Source organism: Dipodomys spectabilis, unplaced genomic scaffold (genome assembly GCF_019054845.1).
Source record: "Dipodomys spectabilis isolate Male_0828 unplaced genomic scaffold, ASM1905484v1 ptg000053l, whole genome shotgun sequence".
Taxonomy (NCBI): domain Eukaryota; kingdom Metazoa; phylum Chordata; class Mammalia; order Rodentia; family Heteromyidae; genus Dipodomys; species Dipodomys spectabilis.
Genome location: NW_024870730.1, coordinates 4,558,273 through 4,583,237, shown reverse-complemented (window position 1 = coordinate 4,583,237; position 24,965 = coordinate 4,558,273). Strand labels below are relative to the sequence as shown.

Here is a 24,965-nt window from a genome sequence, read left to right as displayed (position 1 = left end):
ACACTTATTTTTAATTATTTGCAGCCTGTGTTCTGTTTTCCCTGAATTCACTTTTAACTACTAAAGTCAATGGACTCTCCTCATCAGTATTTATATTATGTGATTTATTTGTGACATTTCACATGACTGCCTATGCCTTCCTTAGAAAGGTGATTGATAGGCTCAGTGGTAGAGCGCTTGCCTTGCATGCCTGAGGCCCTGGGTTCGATTCCTCAGCACCACATAAGCAAAAAGAAAAAGCCGGAAGTGGCGCTGTGGCTCAAGTGGTAGAGCGCTAGCCTTGAGCTGAAGAGTGGCGGGACAGCGCCCAGGCCAGAGTTCAGACCCCAGGACCGGACCCAAAAAAAACAAAAACGAAAGGTGATTGATGGCTCTCACTCCTGTGATTCGCACTCCTTGATCTTATCAATGAGTTCTCACCATTTCCTGTGCCTGTGGAATGAGCTAAAAGGCACTGTACATGGAGTACATTCATTCATTTAGGCATGCCACTCATTTATTGAGTTCCACTCTTATGCAAGCAGTGATACAAGTACTGGGAATATAGCAGTAGACCAAAAGTAGTCCCAACTTTCACGAAGCTTACATTCTGGTGAAAGAGGGAGACTAGAAACAAATGAGTAAAATAAATAGTGACAGTGAGAGGGTGAAAAGAACCTGAAGTGAAAGGATGAGCAAAGCAGATGTTGAGAGGAAGAACATTACAAGCAAAGGGAAGGGCGAGTACCCTCCTGACAGGATGACAAATAGAGCAAGGAAGAGGAAGGAAGCTGATTCAGAAGGGACAATGTGAGGGGGAATGAACAGATCAGAGAGGCTGGTTGGAAGTTCAATACCACTAAGAAGACCTGGAATTCTGAATCACAAAAGGTTTTGAGTAGAGCAAGGACACCACTTCCTTGTGTTTTGTTAGAATCACCCTGGGTTTTTGTGTAAACTAATTTAAAGCAATAAGAATGAAATTAGGGGAATCATTTCAACGTTCAGGGTAGAAGATAGGACCCTGGACCAACTGATAGCACCAAATGTGGTAGTAAACTGTCTGGATCTGGACCAAAATATGACATATCTCTCACATACTGAATAGAAGTCTAGTATTATCTCATTATAATTTTCCTTTAGCCTGAATTTCTTTATTTATCATTATTTTATATTTGGTTTATAAGCTGCTTCAACGCCTTTGGCAATTGAAAGAGATCCTCACTACACACAGACTTTCTATGACATCAGATAATCCATTTGAGGATAATCAGTTGAGTGAATGAGCTTTTCCAGGTTCAAAATTCATTCATAAATTATTTTTCCTCTGTTTTTGCGCAAAGTTCTAGTGATTAAAGCTATTTTTTTCTTAATAGGGTCAATCTATTCTCAAGAAATATGATGAAAATAACATTTTTATCTTACTTTTAATATGTAAGTAATTGTGGTGAGTTCATTATTTATAAGCTAGAAATATGAAAATGGATACAGTTATAAGAGTTAACAAATGCCCTATTTTTATTTGATAATTCAAACTTATTTATATATTACAAAAGTTAAATGAGCATATTAACACTCTTAGAATTGAAAGCTTTAGGCATCTTATCTCTTTATGGCCTTTATTATTTGGCAAAGCACTTTGATCTACATTTCTTTTTCATATCTGACTTAGAATGACTTGAAATTCCTTTTTCCTTTTTGCTTTCATTATTGAACTTTTCTCCTGCAAAGAATTTATAGAGTACTGTCAAGCTAGTCACCAGGAAGCCAACTGTTAAGAGACAGAAGAAAACTTCCAAGTTGATTTAATGAATGATAGAATTTCAAAGTACAATAAAGACAATGACCATAACCATACTGCCTTCTCATTTTTTCTTCTTTACTCTCAGGAAAGAAGAATAGTGTGCATTTTCACTCTGAGAAGATTATTTGGTCAATATATGTCCATGATCTCTTCCTAACTTCCAAGTTCTGTACTACTTCCCTTTTCATAATATCTCTATCCCAAGAAGGCAGAACTAGCAGTTGACTGTGTAGAAACCATTTCTTTCCTTATTGGACCACAGTTACATACATAGTTGTATTGTTATTCAACTAGTAATTCATCTTAACCATGATGTCTCTCAAAAGAAAAACTATAGCTTCTATATTTTCTGAAGCCTAGTCATTCTACACTATAAATTCTCGTGAAGTATTTCCTGATATTGAAGTTTTTATGAGACCTAAGTTTAGATAAACAATCCTGAACTACATCTTCTACTATGAGGAAAAGGAGTCTCTGAAGAGAGAAATAAATTACTTATCCTCATGAGGTAAATTAATTTGTCCAAAGGAATACAAGTACATAAGAAGTACTTTACTAAATGGTAACTTAACATCACATGAATGAGTGATTTGATCTGAGTTTACTCATCACAAATAGTAATCCTTAACAACCTGCCTCAAGCATAAAGGTAAGGGGAGAATTAGATGTAAATATCCATGGCTTCTGATTCCTAATCTTGTACTTTGTGACCTGATCCCACTGAGTTTTACAAAACAGTGTATTTAAGTCATTTTAATTCAAAATAACTTGGAACATTATTTAATATGTGGTCCATAATAGAGCCATTAAAAAACTCCTTGCTTTTCTATGGCACTATCTAGCAATGCTAGAAAGAGGGTAAAAGAAAGTTTTACAGTTGTTTCTATTTTCTTTGAGTTGACGATCTGATATACAAAATATAAAAGATAGGCAGGCAACTAAATAAATATATGGATGGGCAATAAATTCCTTACACTACAAAACTGACAAAAATATCTAATAATGTTCTTGAGTCTAGAAACAATCCAGGAATATTTCCTGAAAAAAATGAATCAAAACTACTTAAGGTAAGTAGAAGGGTCAAAGGTAAAAACCCACATATAACTGAGGTAGAGCTCAGAGTGATTCAACACTGTGAAGAAAAATGGCACTGTTAAAGTGGACTTAAGACTTTTTGAACAGAATTATGTGACTTAGCACAAGCAGGCAAGGAGGCAAAGACATATCCAAGAGAAATGTATTATGAAAAAGGAATTATAATTGATGTGATTTTAAAGAGTAATGAAATATATGAGCAGTGAATAGTCAAGTCACAAATCTGTGGCTGCTATAGGATTTTAATAACAGATTAAAAGTTTTAAGTTCTCTTTATTCCAATTGAATCTACTCTTTGGCTATTCCAAAAATACAAATGTCTAAGAAGTTCTTTAAAATCCAGTCAAACAGTTCTAACTTGTAAGGATAAGACTTTTTAGGCAGTGAAAGTAAACTATATAAAACTTTCCCAAAGACCTGCTCAAAAACAAGCAGCTTATCATCATTGGTCTCTAGTTTTAAAATACCTTTTCTTTTAAGGATTATAAATAAGTCTTCACAGTAATGAGCATAAATAGACCATACTTATTCATAGATTATTCATTAATAATCAAGCCATGAATATTTATTGTTTATTCTGGGACTGCTGCCTATAAGCCATAATGACTGTCAATTCAGAGTCAAGTCAAGGGGCCCACAGCAATCAGCAGGCAAAATTCCAATATTCCCCCACCCACTAAATTTTTTCTCTCTCTTTAAACTTTCTCTTCTTAATAAAAACAGTGACTATGCTTAAATGAATGCTAGCAAAATTTATGGTCTTACTGGCTGATATATTACAGCAAAATATGGAAAAGTTAAATTTATGTATGTGCTTTTGTGATTATTCAAACAGCCCCACAGCGACTAACCTGGGTGAATTGAAAAGTGGAAGAGGAATTGCTAGTGAATTGGAGCTCTAACTTTGCAAAAGAAGATCTTTATCCATTACCATTCTAAAATTTAAAGGACAGCACTATTGGTATCTTCTCATACTGTTTCTTCACATGCATCTGAGTAAGCCACATACAAGTGTTTTTTTTTTTAATTGGATGAATCTTTGACATTTTCCTCATTGCTGTCATGATTTTACATGGCACTTTGTCCAAGAAGCTGAACTTCAGCCATTCACTACAAATGCTTTTTTCTTTTAATCTTCTAACATTTTTAAAATTTAATTTTATTGTCAAGGTGATGTACATAAGGTAGTGAGTACATTTCTTGTCAAACTTGTTACCCCCCATTTTTCTCCCACTTTCCAATGCTTTAACTGTTAGTTGCTACCTTGTTATTTTACTTATAAAAATATGTAAAGGAAATGTTTACATGTTTATCTTTGTATCTTTATCTTCTCTGTACAAACAAGGAACTGCATAATATAACTCAAATATATGTTACATGGTCCACGGGATATGTAAAAGCATAAAAGCAAATAATAAATTAACAAACAAAAGACAAGTAAATTCTTCAACAGTGGAAAACACTGGGGAAAGAGCTCTATGTGTAGTTAAATGTCTGCAAGTGATAATATAAAATGAAAAATAATTTTCACTGATATCACTTGTTCTGTCTCATATTTATTTTGCTGTGGTTTATGAATCAATAGACATACTCTTAATATTCAGCTATAATCAAATTCAGTTCTCCTTGGTTTTATTAGAATAAAATTTGTAGTTAAAGTGTTTGTCCTGGTGTGGAGAGAAGTAGAAAGGACTAATTGGTGGGATTCAGATGATAGCATAGTACGGAATGTATTTTGACTTGAAGTATTTTGAACTGAAGGACACTAAATGGTCTCAAAGCAGCTTCAGAACCAAGGTTTCCTTGACTTTTCTGCCCTCAAATCCCTTTGAGATATGAGAATTCTTCTTCCTCAAAGACAGGTCATAAAAACTAGATCTTTGTTTCCAACAAAGCCTAAACATACTTTAACCTTCACTTGCTTTTGTGCTTAAGAGCTGGCAATAAAGAAATTCTGACTGATCACTGCCCAATAGGTCATAAGGCCCTTATCCAGAGGAATCCTGCCCCATATTCAGAAGGAAGACATGCTGCTACAGAGTGGCCAAGATGACTCTTGCTAGGCTTCTCCACTCAGTCTATACTATTAGATCACACATTTTTGGTCCAATCATATCTCTATTTGCCTGTCCTTGCTTCACCAAACCTAAGTGTAACATCAGGTAACTTCTCTTTTATCCTTGAGTCTTCATTCTGAAGGCTCTTGTACCATGTAAAACTGTGATTAAGTAAACTTGTTAACCTTTTTTCTTGTTAACCTGTCTTTTGATATAGGGGTTTCAGCCATGACTTTTATGATAGACAGGAAAGGGGTCACTATGTCTCTGAACCTACAAAAGTGTTCCACTGGGCAAATGTCACTTTTCTAGCAATATATCCTGTCCCATGGATCTATTTCTGGCAGAAAAGAAACCAAGCACACCCAAGATATGCTGTGGGCCATTCCTGCTTGTGTTTGTTTTAATTTGATGCATGTTAATATCTTGTCTTGAATGTCAATGTTGATGCATTGAACACACTGTTACCAATGCACATATTATGAGTTCATTCAAGTTATTTCTTTCTAGAACATTATCTTTGTTTCATTATATGAGCCACAAGGAAATAAAGATCCATATATTAATTTCTAATTTATAGATAACTACACAAAAATGAGTTAATCAGAAATATGTGTTGTTCACTTTCAGTTTGTAAAAACAGTATAAAATAGTAATTAAGTAGTAAGTAATTTCCCCAAAGTTTCTAGTTCATTATCTAACTTCATGAAAATTATGGGATTGTAAAAATGTACAATGAGAATCACTACCATCAAGGTTAAGAGAAAAACACCTGTTTGTATCATAAGAAAAACTACTGTGGCATTACTAAATGAATATGCACTTATGCAAGCTTTCAAATGTTTAACAGGTGACATTTAATAGTAAGGAAACTAAATGCTTAAATAGAAAGGAGCAGAAAACACCTGGGCAGGTCTGCAAGTGTGGTCGTCTAGTTAGCATGCAATTGCATTTTCAACATAATTAGTTTAAATGAGCTTCTAAATTTGGGTGATGTATTGCACATGTAATTAAGATTTAATTAAAAATGTTCTGTAATAAATTGTTTTCCATTTCTGACAAATCACATTAGAGAGGTAGATTTTGATTTGAAAATAGTTTTTTGTTTAATGTGTTAATCATCTGTGCTAGAAAGATGAGAAAGGAAAAAAGGAGTTCTGTTGAAAGTCACTTGAGATTTAAAAAATAAGAGGTGAATGTATAGTTTCACTTCTTGTAATTATGAAGTTCAACAGGAGAAGACAGAAAAACTCATTGGATTTTATCAGCAGTACCATTTTAAGTAGTAGCTGTATTTCTTACTTATTTCTATAAAATATATAGTACACAATTAAAATTTTTTTATTATGAAAACTCTCATATAACAAGTATGGTCTGCTTATGAAAGCACTGTCTACAAAATGTAGACATTTTGTACTAACCTGCTAAATCCTGCAACAGAGATGAAGCCCCTATTGCCAGTCCAGGATAAATTGAGCCATTGGACAAGAGTGCATCGAGTCTGCAGAAATTCTAGAGAAGTGTCATTTACTTTTGCCCAGTAAGGTTGCAAATTGAGGTGGATGTATTGTAGAGGATCACAGCAATGCTGGTTCAGCAGTTTGCAAGTCTGTGCTAATCTACACAGGTCAGGTAATGTAAGATGATTCAGAATCAGTTGAATAAGCTACACAAAAGAAAGAAAGAAAATTAATCATGAGTGAAACAGTATCGTTTCATTAAGCGCATAGTATGGTCTAATAAAAAACAATGCCACTTCTAATAATATTTTCATATACTAAACTAACATTCACCAAAATTATCCAAATGGAAAGAAACCATAAATACATGACTGTACTGCATTCAAGATGGTTGAAATATTCAACTCATGTTGACAACTCATTTTCTTAGGATACAAAGATATTTTTATAATATGTTAAATAATAATTTATTTTTAGACTCAATATTTACTATACGGCAAACTTTGGTAACACAGAAGAAAACTTTCCACTCTCAATATTCTTAGAATTCAAGGCAAATAAAGTATATTTGTTAAGTAAGGGAAATCAAGTATATTTGTATCAAGTAAGAGACGTTAAAATTTTAATGTAGGCATTTAGCTTTTATTCTACAATTATGCTCATTAATATCAATGATCTTCAGTTTGCTTTCTCAGCTCAGTTTAGTCCAAATCCTCTTATAAATTTTCTTTGTAGTAACTTTCCATCTACTGACCCCTAACCTGTTCACTGACTTGTTCCCGCTTGTCTATGATGTATTTGCAGTTGAGACCAATCTTTCTCTCCAAGTGCAAAATCCCATTCCATGGTCTCTATCTGTACAACTATTTAAAAAATAAATCTTATCACCCACATAACCCTGTTGACATGTAAAATACTGCACAAACAAAAAGAAGACCAAACACTGAAGAAAGGTAAAAAACAAGTTTTTTATTCTCTTCCCTCAATTCTAATACTTCCTTCTCCCCACAGATAAGTACCATTAACAGTTTTCGTAATATTGTCTGATAAATGTTTGTGAATTTCTTCGACACGTATCTATTCTTAGATATGCACTAAAAGAAAATGTACCTGGTTCCACATCCTTCTTTTCTCATTTAATGATACACGTTGTAGATCTCTATCTACACAAACAGACCCACCTCATTCCATTTTGCTAATGTGACATAACTTATTGATGTATTTTCTTTTTTCCTATTGCAAATAATATTGTACTATCATTCTGTGTATGTATTAGTTATATATGTTCATCTCAGAAAACTGAAAATATATCTTTAGAATAGATTATATGCATTTAAACGTTTTGACATAAGCACAAAATTGCTCTTCTAAATATTCCATCAATTTATCTTTCAGCAATCAGTATATAAAATTGCCATTCACCTACATACTAGACAATAATGACATCAAAACATTATCATTTGGTGGCAAAGCAAAAAAAAAAAAACATGGGAAATGTATAAATCCATTTTTCCCCTTCTGCTCCTTATTTTTTAATATTTTTATTTTTTCTAGATTACAGAAATTTAGCCTTTGCCAAAATTTCCCTATTAGTCTCTATTACACAATTCTATTGTTTTATTTATGGATTCTACCATTTCTTTCTGCCTGCCTGCCTTCCTTCCTTCCTTCCTTTTTGTTGGTCGTGGGGCTTGAACTTGAACTCTGGGCTTGGGCACTATCCCTTAGCTCTTCAGCTCAAGACGAGCACTCTATCACTTGAGCCACAGCGCCACTTGCGGTTTTCCAATGGTTTATTGGAGGTAAGAGTCTCACGGACTTACCTGCCCAGGCTGACTTTGAACTGTGATCCTCAGATCTCAGCCTCCTGAGTAGCTAGGATTACAGGCGTGAGCCACCAGCGCCTGAATTAATTCTACCATTTCAAAATCTATGTAAAATAAATTTCTAAATTTTTAACATTGTATTTATTGGAATATGCTGATTGACTACAAATGAGAATCATGACTAATACCACCACCACGCTATCATTCTTTTCCAGAATTTTCTTGATTATTTTAACTTTTTAGGCTAATTTTTCAATAAAAATTCTGCTAGCGTTTAAATCTGGAACTTACTGAATATACAGTTACTTTAAGGAAAACTAACACTTTTGTTTTACTGTGTCTTGCTACTGAAGGGCATATAGTACGACTTACTGCTTAACAAATTTTTAAGCTTCCAAAGAAGTGATCCATTCTCCAGGTGATCTGTTTCTACTACTTCTAAGCTAGATCCTAGACCCCAAGAAACTACACTATCAGTGTCCCATAATCCTCTCTCCCAATTCTCCTTCTTTCCTCCTCCCCATTAAGTGTCCAAACTGTTATCATTTCATGCAAGTTAAGGTACTGTTACTGTAGTAAAATGTGAAGGGGATTTCTAGGTTGGTTAAAATTTGGATAAATTTCTCATTAAAAATGAGATTATATCATCTATAGCAACACGGTAGTTTTCAGTGGGAGACATAAATGCTTGATTCTTTTTCCCCTTGCCCCTTCCTGGATATTTAGAAAGGGTAAGGAGAGGTTTTGGAGACACATAACTAAGGAATATTACTGACATTTGATGTCCTGGAGACAGGAGTGATAAATATACTACTGAAGCACTTCCATAGAGACACACTGAAAACAAGACTTCAGACTAGGCACTCAGTACTGGCCTAGTCCAAAAATTAAAGTTAAGCAAATATAGACTAGCATTGGTTCTAAGAGAATTCAATGTCTATCTTACAAAATTAAGAAGAGTAAGGGAGGAGGTGGGTAAGAAAATGATGGGTGAGAATGTTGAAAGAGGTAACATTAAGATGCATTGTAGCAGGGCACCGGTGGCTCATGCCTGTAATCCTAGCTACTCAGGAGGCGGAGATCTGAGGATTGTGGTTCAAAGCCAGCCTGGGCAGGAAAGTCCGTGAAAATCTTATCTCCAATAAACCACCAAAAAAACGGAAGTGGCACTGTAGCTCAAGGTAGAGAGCTAGCCTTGAGCTGAAGAGTTGAGGGACAGCGCTCAAGCCCAGAGTTCAATCCCCACGATTGACAAAAAAAAAAAAAGATGTATTGTATTCATATATTGTTTTGTTAAATAGCAATCCTTTTGTACAAATACTTAAGTAAAAAAGTTATAAGAACAAATGACAAAACTACAGACTATTAAGTAATATGAGCACTCATTTTATAATATTATTTCTCCATTTTTAGCAGCATATACTCTTTAACATAAAGAATATAAATACTGCCTATACTTACACTGTATAATTATGAATTCAACTGAAGTAGGTTTTGTTATCTATTTGCATATTTGGTTATTATTAATAAAATAGTGTATACTTCATAGTTTACCCCAAATAATTAACATCAGTGGAATACAAAGTGGTGAACTTAATTAACATAATTTTGTCTATTTTTTCTGAGCACCAAAATATGCAAGACATCAGATTGCACACACCTTACCAATACTGCTATTCCTGATATCAAACAAAAATACAATAACTAAAATTTAAAAATCTGTTGAATTATATCTGACTGTTTGGCTTACCTCATATGGTAGTTTATCAAAATATCCATTATTCGGCCCTTCCCTTAGGGCAGCACTGTTAAACTTTTTGTTTAGACTGTCCATTCCACAACCATCCTTGTCTTCATAGTCATCATCATCTAGATCATTCATGTCAATAAGTGAAGTCTTGAGAGAAAGCAGTGGCTTGTCCTTCATACCATGTAGCACAACTGCATCTAATTCAGTGTAATAATCCAGAAGAGAGCTATTTATTTCCAGCCGTATAAGATTTGTGGGAAAATTTATCTGCTTAATACAAGGTTTAAACTGGCGAGCCTGGGAAGCATTCACCTTCGTAGGTCTCTCTGACCAAAGGGTCTCCCATCTGCCAAAAAGAGAAACTACCCTATAATATAGTTTAAAATGAGGTCTACTTGTACCTTAGAGTGATGGCCTATGCCTAATATATTACACTATAAAACAAAGGCACCAATAAGGTGAACAGATTAAACACAAGAATCGTTTCTAAGATAAGAAAATATTTAAAAAGCAAAGTATCAAAGACACTATTATTTAAATTACTTTACAATTTCCCCCCAAAATATAATCTCATTTTTTGTACATTTTACATTCATCAATTTCAAGACTAGAGGCAGAGGTACCTGAAGAATAGCATTCAGTTTGACAGAATAAGTAAACTCTAAGTGAGAAAGCCAAAGTAAATCCTAAGTGCACAGGATAAAGCTCTCTTATGTGCAGCATATCCTTAACCAACTTTAGAAACAAAACTGATCATGTATGCCTCACAAAGATCTCCTACTCCAGCTTTTTCATTCCTGTTACTGGTTTCACACAAACTTAAAACTTTCATGATATCTTGAAGTGGGGCAGTACTAGGTATTGAACTCAGGGCCTTGCGCTTGCCAGGTAAGTGCTCATGGAAGTCTTATTTTTTTCTGCTTTACAATTTTTATATACTTATTAATAATAATGAGGTTTTTACCCAAGAAAACTACCGGCTCATTTCCTTGACAAAATGACCTTCTGAGATCTAAATAAAAATTGATTACTACAGTAAGGAATTTAGAAACTGAAATTAAAAAAAAAAATGTGAAACTCAAGAAACAAATTGAAACAGTGGAAGCCACTAAACACACAATTACCCTAATGGTCATTAGACCAAGAAAGCAGTATAGATACACTCTTGGAAGAATAGTACTGGTAATTTGTACTTCAGTGGCTCAACAATCACATAAAAAGAAACAATGATGTTTAAATTTTGAATGTTTGGGACTCTAACAAATACTTTTCCTGCAAACAAATTCTTGAGCACACTTGTTTGATAACTCCTAAAACATGCAGAAAACTGTAGGCTCAATTAAAATGACAGGCAGTATAGCCCACTGGTTCCTACACAGTGAACCTGGTGGAATTTTTCATACTTAAATATGAAAATGGAATGTGTACTGGCACACACATTCACACATGTACACACCCATTATTATAAAAATTCCAACTGTTTATTCAAGACTCTGACCATTCTAATTTCTTGATATACACTGAGGTTTCTTTTGTGAAATGATAGTGATAATAAGAGATGTTACTATTTCATTTGTCTTTTTTTTTTTTTGGGTCTGGTCGTGAACTCTGGGCCTGAACTCTGGGCCTGGGGGCTGTCCCTCAGTTCTTCAGCTCAAGGCTAGCGCTCTACCACTTGAGCCAGAGCACCACTTCCGGCTTTTTTCTTTTTTTGCTTATGTGGTGCTGAGGAATCGAACCCAGGGCCTCGAGCATGCAAGGCAAGTGCTCTACCACTGAGCCACCTTCCCAGCCCTCATTTGTCTTTTTAATGTCTGCTTATTTATTAGCAAAGTAAACAACAAGTTTACTAAGTTTTTTTTTTTTTATATTTTGTAAACAATACTGTATTTTTTAGATTATAATGGCTGGCTCAGCTCCCTGCTCACTTGTATCCCCTTGTAAGTTCCTGTGCCCACTCTCTAGAAGGGCTTGCTTCACTCCTTGAGGCTGGCAGCTGCAACATGGTTCACAGAACTACCTTGGGCTCCTAGAGCTTCTCCATCTAGAAAGTGATATGTGTCTAAAGCTTTTTAGTTCCCCTTATTACCCCTCAAGCCCATAGTAGCCTAAAGCTGATGGGCAGACAGACTGGTATAGGAGAATAAAATGTCAAATGAAAAATGCATCTCTGTCTGACTTCTTTTTCTCTACTACTATGCTTTACCAACAAAGTAATAACATTATTCTCCTCAAGCATTACTTTAATAAATAGCTGCACAGGAATGGTAATTTCAAGTTCTGCTTCTGAAAAGTTTAGATGCAAGATGTCTTTATGAACCCCAAGATAGGGACATAAGTGGTTTTTTTCTTTCTTGCTATTGTTTCTAAGGTATTTATAAGGGACCATGTGAATTTTTTGTTGCTTTGTATGTTCCTCCCCCACAGTATAACCCCTGTTTTCACTGTATTTGATGTTGGTATAAATTGGGGAGGGGAAGGGAAAAAACAAAACGTTTAAATAGGGATACAAGTTGACCCATTCAACAATGAGATGTACAAGACACTATGCTAAAAAACAAACTTTACAATTTAGGCGGGGCGGGGGGAGGGGGGGGCGGAGGGGGGGAGTGTAGTTGAGGAGGTGGGAGGGAAGGAATGGTAGGGGAAAAACAAAGGAGGAGGCAACAATGCTTGATAAGAAATGTACTCATTACCTTGCTCATGTAATTGTAACCCCTCTGTGTAGTATTTTCACAAAAACCACTAGTTTAGACCTTAATAAGATCCTCTCACGTTTGCAGTCCTCATAGCTTACTCTTTATGCTCTTGGATTTTTCTCACTTCTTTGAACATGATGCTCTCACCTTTTCCACCTTTCTTACCAACACTAGAGCCTCCTTCATTTTCAGTGAATAATTATTTCTCCCTTGTGCCCCACAGATCAAGTTCTGCCCTCAGCCAGCACATGTTCACCATAATCTGACAGTTCTTTTCCAGGCTGGCTTATGAGTGTAGAAAACAAGAGCCATCTCTGTCTTACTCTCTGTTTTGTTGCCGACACTGAATTGTCAGAAAGGATTTCAATGAATGTTTCTCATTGTCTAAATAACTTCACCAGAATGTTAACAATTACTGAATCTGGGCAGAAGAAATATATATATACACACACATACACACATATATATACATATATATGGTATTGTTCACAATACCAAATCATACAATTCATAATCAGAAATTTATATATACCTTTCCCTACACTGCTTTTCTCTTAAAATTTAATTGCTCCTAGGAAATAAAGCTAAAAATCATCAAAGCAAATTAGAGACACATCTGTAAATTATATTTTAAGATTAATCACAATCATATGTTAATAGCTTTGACAAACCAATAAACATGATTTATATGCAAAATCAGTTACGTGGTCATTAAGTTTAAGAATGGACTAAAAACATTACATGTTTCACAGCTCTCATCCTCAAATCTGTTCAGTTCGGAGAAAAAAGTGTGTGTTCTTTTAGAAAATAATCAAAAAAATGTAGTGTGCTTTTAAAACAATTTTCATATAAGAGAAGATACTGTCCAATTTTCCTCTGGAGGGAAAATCTGTATACTGAAGGATACTGGTTTTTGTTGTGCTTTTCCTCATGTATAACACTATGCACAATAAATTATCAAAGTTGTTCAGAAAGGAACAAGTAAACAGTCTCAAAGCTGAGTGGAGCTATACTTTGTGTTTTTGTCCTGATAAGCTAAACAGATGTTCATTTAGGACTGAGGACAGAAACACCCAAGAAGCAGTGTGCCCTAGGAGTGGTGGTCATTCTCTAACTGAGTCCTCCTACATTGGCAGCTGGGGTCCCATAGTTCATGGGCATCTGTTAGTGCCCATGGCTAAATAAGCTCATAAAGACAGAGTTATTTCTTTTATACATTATTCATCAATGTGTCCTCAATATCTACAATGCCCAGAACGTAGTGAACACTACAATATTTAACAAATAAGTAAATTATGATGATAAAAGATCTAAAAACAGAGACAATTAACAATAGAAAAATGGGCAAATATCACGGTCAGATAGTTCAAGGAAAAGAAAATATTAGTAACTTAAAGAGATAATAATTTAACGAAGTTAATGTAACAATTTTCACCAAATAATTTGCAAAAATAACAATTAACATACACCGTGGGTGAGGCTTTAGCAAAACACATACATCCTTACATTATCAATGAGAACATAAGCTGGTACAGAAACTTGGAAGAGAAATCTGGCACTATCTATCAAAATTACAAATGTGCATACATTGGCCAAGCAAGCCTCCTAGGAAGCTCATCTCACAGATAAGCTTCGAGAACTGGTGAAGTGACCTATGCTAAGGTGATTACTGCATTAATGTTTATAATAGCAAAAGGCTGGAAACTGCTAAGTGCCAATCGATTGGGGACTAGTTAATAAATGGGGGTCTTCCCATGCTATATATTAGGTGTAGCTATAGGAAAGAATGAGAAAGCTCTTTTTATATTTATAGGACTGGATGCAATATATACTACTAACAGAAGCAAACAAGGCACAAAACAATGTGAATAATATGTTTATCTTGTGAATGAAACAAAAAATAGACACATCTGTATCAAGGAACTGTAAAAAAACAAAGTGAAGCTGATAAAAGCAATTTCTTGAGGAAAAGTTTAGGTCCTAGGCAGACAAAGAACAAGGTATGTATGATGCTGCATTATGTACTTAGATTATTGGCCTATGTGATATCAACTAACCAAATACTGTTATTTTTTTAAATCGTAATATGGAACTACAAAAACAAGAGACAGAGGGGGAAGCTGTTATGCAAATTAATGAACTTATAGGAAGAATGCATAAATTACTTAAAGGAATACTTATTTTTTCAATACATATGCTTATTACAGAATCATCCACTTAGCACTAAAACTAAGCTTTCTATAACCTCCTTTAAAGTATCATTCAACAGTCCAATTTTGAGTTGTTTGAAGTATATAAAAGAAATAACATGATTCCTATTTCAAACTATTTTACAAGTCATATTCTTTACTAACATTTCAGACTGGCCTATGGCCCTGTTAACTCAAATTGTGCTTTGACCTATGGTAAATTCTATGACAAACAAGTAACAATCTGAGAATACTATAATGTGAGATGTTAAGGGTAGAAAGAATGCATTATTATATTTTCCCTTTTGGAAAATTAAGGAAAAGTTCAAAACCAAAGTTGATTAATAACTTAAGAAAATGCTTCCAACAAAAATTAAAATCACCAAAACATTTAAAGCCATATAACCTAGGTTACTGATAAAGGACTCTTACCTTACTTCAGCTGGGGGACTTGGAGAGTAGGGATTTGCCGAACAAGCCAGAATTCTGATGACTGCTCCAGGATGATATGTCTCTAGAACATGAACAGCTGTAGGATACACCTGTTGTTCAAAGGTAAGTTCCACATAGTCCTGGCTCTGAAAATTGGGTGGTGTCCTCTTGAATGGCAAGGAAGCACTTGGACACTGATCCCACCATGTTCCATATGTTCGAAACACAGCTGTCTGAGTAAAGTCACCAGAACTTGGGAATACATTCGGAACACCTGCCAAGTTCCACATGGTGTAGGACATACTATTCTCACTTCCGTAATGGGAACTGAAATCCACTACTTCTTTGGCATATTGGACCACCTCTGCATTAAGAGGGGAAGTCCGGCTGTTTGATACTATAGTTCTATGGCTGTTCATCATTTCTCCTCTTGTAGCTGTCATGGCTCGGCGCCGAAGGCACATATAATAAAACATAGTCAGAACTGTTAACATGGGAAAGACTGGTGACATCTAGTCGTGAATTATGAAGCTTCAAAAGGTCAGGTGTCCTCAGTAAGACGCATGAACTCTGAAGGATGTTCTAAAAAAATGAATGGTGTGGTGAAGTAAAATGATTTAAATAAGCAGAAAAATGCATGATAAGCTAACAAAGCAGCTTAATCCCCAATATAATTTCCCAGAGTGAAACTTTGAAAAAAAAATGTTAAACTATAAAGGTGATTCTATGGAACAATTTATCTAATAGATGTTTAATACACTAAATATTAAATATCTATCTAATTTTATGCCAAAAGGAAAACAAAAGTGATATTCTAAGGCAATGAAAGATGTATGAACCCCAAAGCCCTATATTATACAAATTTATAACAACTATTCAAGAACCATCAAGTCCTTGAACTTTGAAAGTTACAATTATTTAAACTATGTGGCAGATCACCAAATTACTGCTGTGAATCCAAACAAAATCTTATGCATTGTCATAACTTCCTATTTTAACAAATGATTCCCTGTTCTTAATTATTCTTCTCTTCCCAACATGCTAAGTACAGATTCTACATTATAGGAAAAGAGTTTTGTGAGCTGACAGTTAATTCAGACCAACTAAATTAACTGCCTTACACATCACAGATCACCAGACAGTATTTAATTTATAACTCTTAGCATTATTTGTTAGGGCAGTTCTCGGTTGGCTGGCATCTGGTTGGTTGCCAGCAACTCTTGGAAATCACTCACCCCAGATAGAGTGGTCACGGGATACACAGGGGAAATACAGAAGTTGGCACTCATCCATGTGACCTGAAATTTGCATGCTGCTTTTAGGTATAAATGCTGAAATGTGGCATTCTTTTAGCTATAAGACAAAAGTTTTAGAAAACACCTTTTTAGTTTCTAAATCTGAAAGCCAAGCATGCCTCCAAATATTATAGCAAACTAACACTTATAAGATGCATAATTTTTAAATCAAACAAGCTATTTTTTCCCCTTACATTTGTATTTAAACATTTTTGTGATAGAATACAATACAAAAATAAATCCTGTCTCTAAAGAGGTTTTAGACCTATATAGTCTTGTTTCAAAGTATGTCTATAGACAAAATTTTCTGGGGCCAAGAGTGCTTTTAAAGTTCTGGTTTAGGGGCTGGGAAGGTGGCTCAGTGGTAGAGCGCTTGCCTTGCATGCCTGAGGCCCTGGGTTTGATTCCTCAGCACCACATAAGCAAAAAGAAAAAAGCTGGAAGTGGCACTGTAGCTCAAGTGGTAGAGCGCTAGCCTTGAGCTGAAGAGCTGAGGGACAGAGCCCAGGCCCAGGGTTCAGGCCCCACGACAGGACCCCCCCCCCAAAAAAAAAATTCTGGTTTAGATGTGCAGTTTCTCTGTTGAGTTTTTGCTGAGTTGATCTATTTTGTAAGCTGTGATAATCAAGAAGACCCCCAGGAGACTTCAGCTTCCCCACAGGCTGCGCTTCTGTCTAGCCTGTTCCATTCATTCACAGCGCAGGCCTGGGCCCTGCCCTAAGTAGGCAAACTCCTGTCAACATAAAGAAGGAAATTAAGCATACTTATTTTGGTATCTGTAAAGTTTTGGGATTAACTTTTCCTAAATAAAAAAAGAAAATTATTTAGCAAAGCAGGGTTCAACTTCAAAACTTTAGCACAAAACTTGTTACCCCCATCAATGCCTCTACCACTCAAAAACCTACAATAGTTTTCTCTGACATACAAAATATAATCTAAATTCCTTGATTTGGTATTTTAAGCCTCTCCCAACCCAGAAAACCCAGTGAAGTTCCAACAACCCTTCACATTTTTAATTTAAGTTTCTATTGCTCTATTCTTTCTTTTTTTTTTTTTGGTCCGGTCGTGGGGCCTGAACTCTGGGCCTGGGCGCTGTCCCTCAGCTCTTTTAGCTCAAGGTTAGAGCTCTACCACTTGAGCCACAGAGCCACTTCCAGCTTTTTTCTTTTTGCTTATGTGGTACTGGGGAATCGAACCCAGGGCCTCATGCATGCAAGGCAAGTGCTCTACCACTGAGCCACCTCCCCAGCCCTGCTCTATTATTTCTTTCTGAACCATTTCATTCTATATTAATAATGACACTGCACCAAATGACACTGCATTTGTATCAGACCTAGTTCTACCAAATTCTATGTTAGGATTAAGGAGAGTCCAGTGAAACATCTTCTTTTCTTCAAGCACTCTGTTTTGTTTGTTTGTTTGTTTTTTGTCGGTCAGTCGGTTGTAGGGCTTGAACTCTGGGCTTGGGCACTATCCCTCAGCTCTTCAGCTCAAGGTGAGCACTCTACTGCTTGAGCTACAGAGCCACTTCCGGTTTTCTAGTGGTTTATTGGAGATAAGAGTCTCATGGATTTTCCTTGCCCCGACTGGCTTTGAACTGTGATCCTCAGATTTCAGCCTCCTGAGTAGCTAGGATTATAGGCATGAGCCACTGGCACCCTGCTTTCTTCAAGCACTCTGTATAGTGTAGATGCAAATTAGTTGGCTTGATAGAATATCAGTGAGAAAGCAAAAAAAAATGTATGCGTCTTACTTTTACAATCTACATCCTTCTTCCTTTCAATGCCACCTAAGTCCCAACACACTAATATGCTAAAAACATATGAATGAAACTGTAAGTAAAAGGATGAGATTGAAACAAGAACACACAGTTATAAGAAGAGGAAAGTCAAGAGCAGGAAACAGGAGCAGAAGCTAACCTGAGTCATCGAATTAGTAATAGTTATAATGGTTTCAAGTAAATCTATACAGGGTATTATCTCAAGACACAGGGTATATTGGAAGGACCTTCATAAAGCTAAAACTCAGCAAAGATCACCCTATCCACAAAACCTAGATTGTGAAAACTTAGCTCACTCCCAGGAAGCCTGAATAGGTATGATATTAACTAAAACAATCCAAGGAAAATCACCAGAGAATATCTAGATACTCTGAGGCCAAAATTCACACTACATTTGTGGTTTAGAATCACTGTATTCTGAAGTCCAAAAATGGAAAAAGGAACTGAGTACTTAGTTGGTACAATGTTAGGATGTAGTAGGAACAAATGTGAAACCTCTTTGCAAGGATGTTTAATAGATCAAACCCTTACTAAAGATTCATCACACATACTACTACAAAAATAAACTACAATGAAGTCACTCGATAGATGGACCAAAGGGAGGAATTTATATCCCAAAGAACAAGAAACATAAGAACCTGGAATTTCTGGAGAAAAGAAAGTACTTATTAAAACTATCAACATGCTGCATACTGACATTGGATAGATGGAGTTGTATGACTTTTGGACATCACTTCTCACTCAACAACTAAGATCCTTCTAGCTGGGTGCCAATGGCTCACACCTGTAATCCTAGCTATTCAGAACGCTGAGATTTGAAGATCAAGGTGAGACACTAGCCTGAGCAAGAAAGTCCCTGAGACTATTTCCAATAAATTTTCAAAAAAGCTAGAAGTGGAGCTGTGGCTAAAGTGGTAGAGCATTATTAGCCTTGAGCAAAAAGCTTAGAAATAGCACCCAGGACCTAAATTCAATCTTTCAGACCTAAGGGAAAAAAATCTTTCTACTTTCAAAGAAAAAAAAAAGTACTTATCAGAAAGCAGAAACAGTTTAATAAAACAAAAGACCTCTTCAAAATAAGATATTATCACTCATGTGAGCATCACAACTATTCTTGGCAAAAAAGAAGATCACAGCAAGCTGTGAAGTAACAAAGCCACAAACTTTTAACTGTTTGTTAACAAGTTTTCACCATGGCAGGTCAGCAAGTCTGTCATATGGCCTATCTTATTTTTTAAGATGTATTAAAGTTAAGTAAAATTAAGAAAACATATATAAAAACTGTTCATACACAAAGTAAAATGGATGCTGTTTTTCCAACACTAAATAAAAATAATTTAATCCTTGGAAAACTAAAACTAAAATGATTAAACATCTTTTATTTATTTATTAAGTTTTGTGCCAATTAGTACTGGGGCTTCAACTCAGGACAATGTTTTGTACCTTAGCTTCTTCATCAACACTGGTACTCTATCACTTTTATCATAGCTCCACTTTCAGATGTTTGCTGGTTAATTTGAGGTAAGAGTCTAATATATTTTCCTGCCCAGACTGGCTTCAAATTTCAACCCTCAGATATCAGCCTCTTATATAGTTAGAATTCCAAGTGTAAAACAGTTACACCCCCAGCTCATAATACGCATGTTCGTGTGATGGGGCTTGAACTCCAGGCCGAGGGGCTGCCCCTGAGCTTTTTGCTCAAGGCTAGCACTCTACCAGTTCAGCCAAAGCTCTATTTTTGGCTTTTAATTGGAGATTAGAGTCTCAAGGACTTTATTACCCAGGTTGGCTTTGAACCATGATCCTAAAATCTCAGCCTCTTGTGTAGACAGGATTACAGGTATAAGCTACCAGCACCTGGTTCTAAGTGTGTTTTTTTTTGTTTTTTGGTGGGGGGTCTGGTCGTGGGGCCTGAACTCTGGGCCCAAGCGCTGTCCCTCAGCTCTTCAGCTTTAAATGTGTTTTTAAAGAAACAAAGTAATGTTTGGTACAATGTCAAAGCCAATGTACTTATTGAACCTAGTTGATTCTAAAGCCCTTTCCAACACACTAAGATGACACATAAAAGTGTTTCAGGCATAGAGAGGAACACATGCAAAAGAAAGGACAGCTTCTTTCCACTTTTCCCTGAGAAATGAATGAAGCTAAGAAAGGAAAAGTCTTAGGACTTGTGTGGTAGCCTCCACCAATGCAGAAGTCAGCACTCTCCATTGACTATCAGAAACATTGCCAAGGCACAGAGGTGGTATGAACATTCAAGGAGGCGATGAACCTTCTGGAGGGCAATACAAACCTCCAAAGGGCAATATACCAACTGCAAAAGATACAATAATTTGATCTTATGAAGCAAATAGGATTCAAAAGCAAACAATTTTTCCCATTTGGACAAACAAATATTAATCTGGAACACTAGGTTTTCCAAAAAGGTTGATTATTAAATACAGCATTAGGGAGACATTTTCTTTTCTAGTTCATTTAAACAGCTACCTAAATTTTAAAGTAACAGATAAAAATAGTCTATTTGTGGCTTAACCAATCACTTGTCAACAGTGACTATGAGGTGGGAAATTCTCCACTGACACACTGAACTTTTATATGCACACACAATCAAGAAATACAAACAACAGCAATTTTAACTTGTGTCTTGAGACTTTCATATTCCTTGGGAAACAACCTGCTTTATATGACATGATTTTTATTATAATACAGCTTCAACCACATCTTTCATTTTATAAAATGTTTAACGAAGTTAAATAATACAATTACAGAGAAAGCAGTAACAGTGGAAAAGCAAAATTAAGAGGTATAGACAAGGGAGAACATATGTTTACTACTGAGATTTGGAGTGAGATGGGGAGTCGATGAGGCGGAGAAAAGCAGGATGGCAGGCACTGCAGAGAATGCACTCACTAGAAGAGGGAGAAAGAGGAAGGAAAAGGATGGCATGAAATAAACAAAATGAAGCAACTGAACAATTTAGAGCTGGAGCAAAGCAAAGGAGGGGCTCATAGTGTGATAGAAGATCTGGAAAACAAGTTTAAAACTCAAAAGAGGGTTCTCAACTTTAAAGTATAAGACATGAAAAAGGTGAAAATGATAAACAATAAGCCACATTGCAGACAATTCAAAGCACCGTAGATACTTGCAAAATAACCACAGAAACATGTCAATGAAGTGAGAGAAGAAAAGGAGGCACAGACTGAAACTCAGTAGACTGCAAAGTATAGTAACAAATATAGTAACAAACAAAATACAGTAACAAAATAGAGTGACAAAATATAGTGAAACCCCTCAAAATCTTAAACATTTACTATTTCTATTTGTACTGATACTAGCTAAAAAAAGACTATTTTCATTTAAGTTCTTTGGTCAAATTTAGAAATCCAAATATATGGGAATGGGGCTTAGTGGTTGAGCCACATGCTCAGTGGTAGAACATGCCCAGCATGCATGAAGCCCTGGGTTCAATTCCTCAGTACCACATAACAGAAAAAAGCCTGAAGTGGTGCTGTGGCTCAAGTGGTAAAGCACTAGTCTTGAGCCAAAGAATCTCAGAGACAGTGCCCAGGCCCTAAGTTCAAGCCCCATGACAGGCAAAAAAGCAAAGCAAAACAAAACAAAATGAAAAAACACACAAATACATGGGAATGGGAAAAAGGTAGAACTATATTAAAAACTGTTCCACCTCTCACCTCTTTCCTGCCTATTCCCAGGATACTTCCACAATAACACATAGTCTCATACACCTTGCCTCCCTGGTACCTGTCAGTCTCCTCTCCTGGATCTACTTCTTCCTCATTCTTCTCAAGGAAACACAGTGTAAAAAGTTCTAGCTACCTTCACTTCTCTCTGCCCCCTCCCTTGCACTTCGATGTGTGCACAACTCTTACTGTAGACCCCTCAGAACTCCAACCATGTCCTCAACAGCACTGTGACTTCATGCCTTGGCACCTACCTCAAAGCTGATTGTAATGCCCTCTCCCCTCCTATACGATACCCTCTAGCTTGGACTTCAATACCAGTTTCAGAGGTTATCCATCATCCATCATTTCTCTGTATTTTATTAGATAGATATCAATACTATTTCTTACCAGCCAAGGTATTTATAAATTAAGAAATGTGTCTTAATTAATTATAACTATACCCTCAGGGCCCAGAGCATGCTAATAAACGCTTAATAAGCACTTCTTTCTTTTGTGGAAACTGGCCAAAAGAATCATAATAAATAAACTTAAAATAAACATAGAAATGAAACCAGTGACTCCTGAAGACAAGGTACATGTAGGAAAAAAACTTCTGTATCTTGATACAAAGAAAAAGAGAAAGAAAATGGATGGTAAAAATGGAAACACAATGAGTAAGAATCAAATGTATGAACTTCTTTGAAGCCATCCAAGATGGAATAGTATCCATATTGAAATTTTACTACTGAAAGAGAAGGTTAAAAAAAGTGGTGATTTCTGTGAGTACAAAAGCAGCCCTTGAATATATAAAAGAAAACTGACTATGACCACAAAGAAACTCTGATTGAAATTAAAGAAAGATTCATGAAAGACATGATTGGAGAGGTAAAAGAACGCATTTTCTCAAATACTATATATATATATATCACTCCTAACTTGTAAGACCATTGATTACAGTTTTCTAGGAAAACTACAGATGAAAAAGTTCTTTTAAAAACTAATAACCACAATTAGGAGGAGGCAGATGCAGGAGGATAGCAAGTTCTAGGCCAACATGGGCTATATAGAGACCCAGCCTCCATAAAATTACAAAAAGAGGGGGAAAAAAAAGCAAAATCTAAACGATGAGAGATTATGAAAAGAAGTGAGCCTATAGCAACTGAGAGTAAAAAGATTAATAATATTCTGTACTAGATATGCTACAGGGGAGCAAAGACCCAGTATTAGCAAAAGCATCCCTTTTCTTTTTTTTTTAATTTATTTTTTATTGTGAAAATACTCTACAGAGGGGTTACAATTACATGGGCAAGATAATGAGTACATTTCTTATCAAGCATTGTATCCCATCCCTTCCCAGCCTCCCCCCCCCCACCCCCACCCAATCCTCTCCTCTCCCCCCCCCCCCACCCCACCAAGTTGTAAAGTTCGTTTTCGACATGACAACTTGTACTTCTCATTGTTGCAATGGGTCCACCTGTATCCTTATTTAAACGACTTGTTTTTCCCCTTCCCCTCCACAAATTATACCGACATCAAATACAGTGAAAGCAGGGGTTATACTGTGGGGGACATACAAAGCAACTAAGAAATAATCTTATGAGTTAGAAACAAATGTATGAAAGAAAAAAATTTAAATACATATCTTAGGGTTCATTTTCCTAACATCACCTTATCTGACCTTTTCTGCTTGACTCATACATATACTACATATTGCAAATAAGAGAAACTATGGGACCTACGTTTCTTTGGGCTTGGCTTACTTCACTTAATATAATTTTTTCCAGGTCTTTCCATTTCCTAACAAATGGGGCAATGTCATTCTTTCTGATGGAGGCATAGAATTCCATTGTGTATATATACCACATTTTCTTGATCCATTCATCTACTAAGGGGCATCTGGGTTGGTTCCATATCTTAGCTATAGTAAATAAGCATCCCTTTTCTTAATTACAATTATTTACATTCCAATTGTACTACATGTTTAAAACTAACAGATTAGAAAAATGTAACTGTAGAAAAATATAACACTGGGCATGATATTTTAAAACATTATTATATCTTTTTCTTCTTCTAAGTAAATTCTCTAGTTAAGCATTATTATTATTAATGCTTACACAAGGACTGTTATTGTTTTGGTAATGTCTCCCAGAGACTCAATGTTGAAGGCTTGGTTGTGTGCCCATGACACTATTTTGAGGTGCAGGACCTTTAAGAAGTGAGGCCTAGTGGGAAATAGTTGGATCATGGAAGAAGGGAGAGTCATGTTCTCTAGGGGGACATCAGGACTCCGGCTCTCTTCCTCTGTCTTTGCTTCCTGGCTATCAAGAGGTGAACAGTCCTAGTCTACTACATGCTCCCATTACAATGTACTATGCCACCACAGGCCCAAAGCAACAGGGCCAACTGACCCTGATTGAAACCTCTGGGACCCTGAACAGTAAGTCCTTTTTAAGTTGGTTATCACCAGAGTTTTGTTAATGACAGGAAGCTGACTAACAAAGGCCCAAACACAAATGGAGTTTCTAACTGAACTCTATGGGTCAACATGAAGAACTGACTCTTATCCAATTTCACAATTTCTTGAAAATATGGCCAAATGAAGCAGAGGAAAGTAAAGGAACCAACCAAGATTAAAAAAAAAAAAAAAAAGTAGCTGGGCACCAGTGGCTCACGCCTGTAATCCTAGCTATTCAGGAGGCTGAGATCTGAAGACAATGGTTCAAAGCTATTCTGGGCAGGAAAGCCCATGAGACTTATCTCCAATTAACCACTAGAAAACCAGAAGTAGCACTGTGGCTCAAGTGGTAAAGCACTCATCTTAAACTGAAGAGCTGAGGGACAGCGCCCAGGCCCAGAGTTTAAGCCCCACAATCAACAACAAAAAAAGTAAAGGTAAAGGAAAAATTTTGAAAATCA

At 36.0% G+C, this 24,965-nt stretch overlaps 1 protein-coding gene across 3 annotated transcripts in view; it reads right to left on the bottom strand.

The window, feature by feature from the left end:
• Fbxl4 (F-box and leucine rich repeat protein 4) overlaps nucleotides 1-24,965 on the bottom strand; it is a 67,844-nt gene that overhangs the window by 36,483 nt on the left and 6,396 nt on the right. For all 3 annotated transcript variants that reach the window (XM_042679574.1, XM_042679576.1, XM_042679575.1), the window contains exons 2-5: nucleotides 16,527-16,644; nucleotides 15,292-15,873; nucleotides 9,972-10,317; nucleotides 6,357-6,601 (exon numbers count right to left, since the gene is read on the bottom strand). In XM_042679574.1, coding sequence (XP_042535508.1) covers nucleotides 6,357-6,601; nucleotides 9,972-10,317; nucleotides 15,292-15,803 — 1,103 coding nt within the window. In that variant the 5' untranslated portion in view covers nucleotides 15,804-15,873; nucleotides 16,527-16,644. The remainder of the gene's footprint in view (nucleotides 1-6,356; nucleotides 6,602-9,971; nucleotides 10,318-15,291; nucleotides 15,874-16,526; nucleotides 16,645-24,965) is intronic.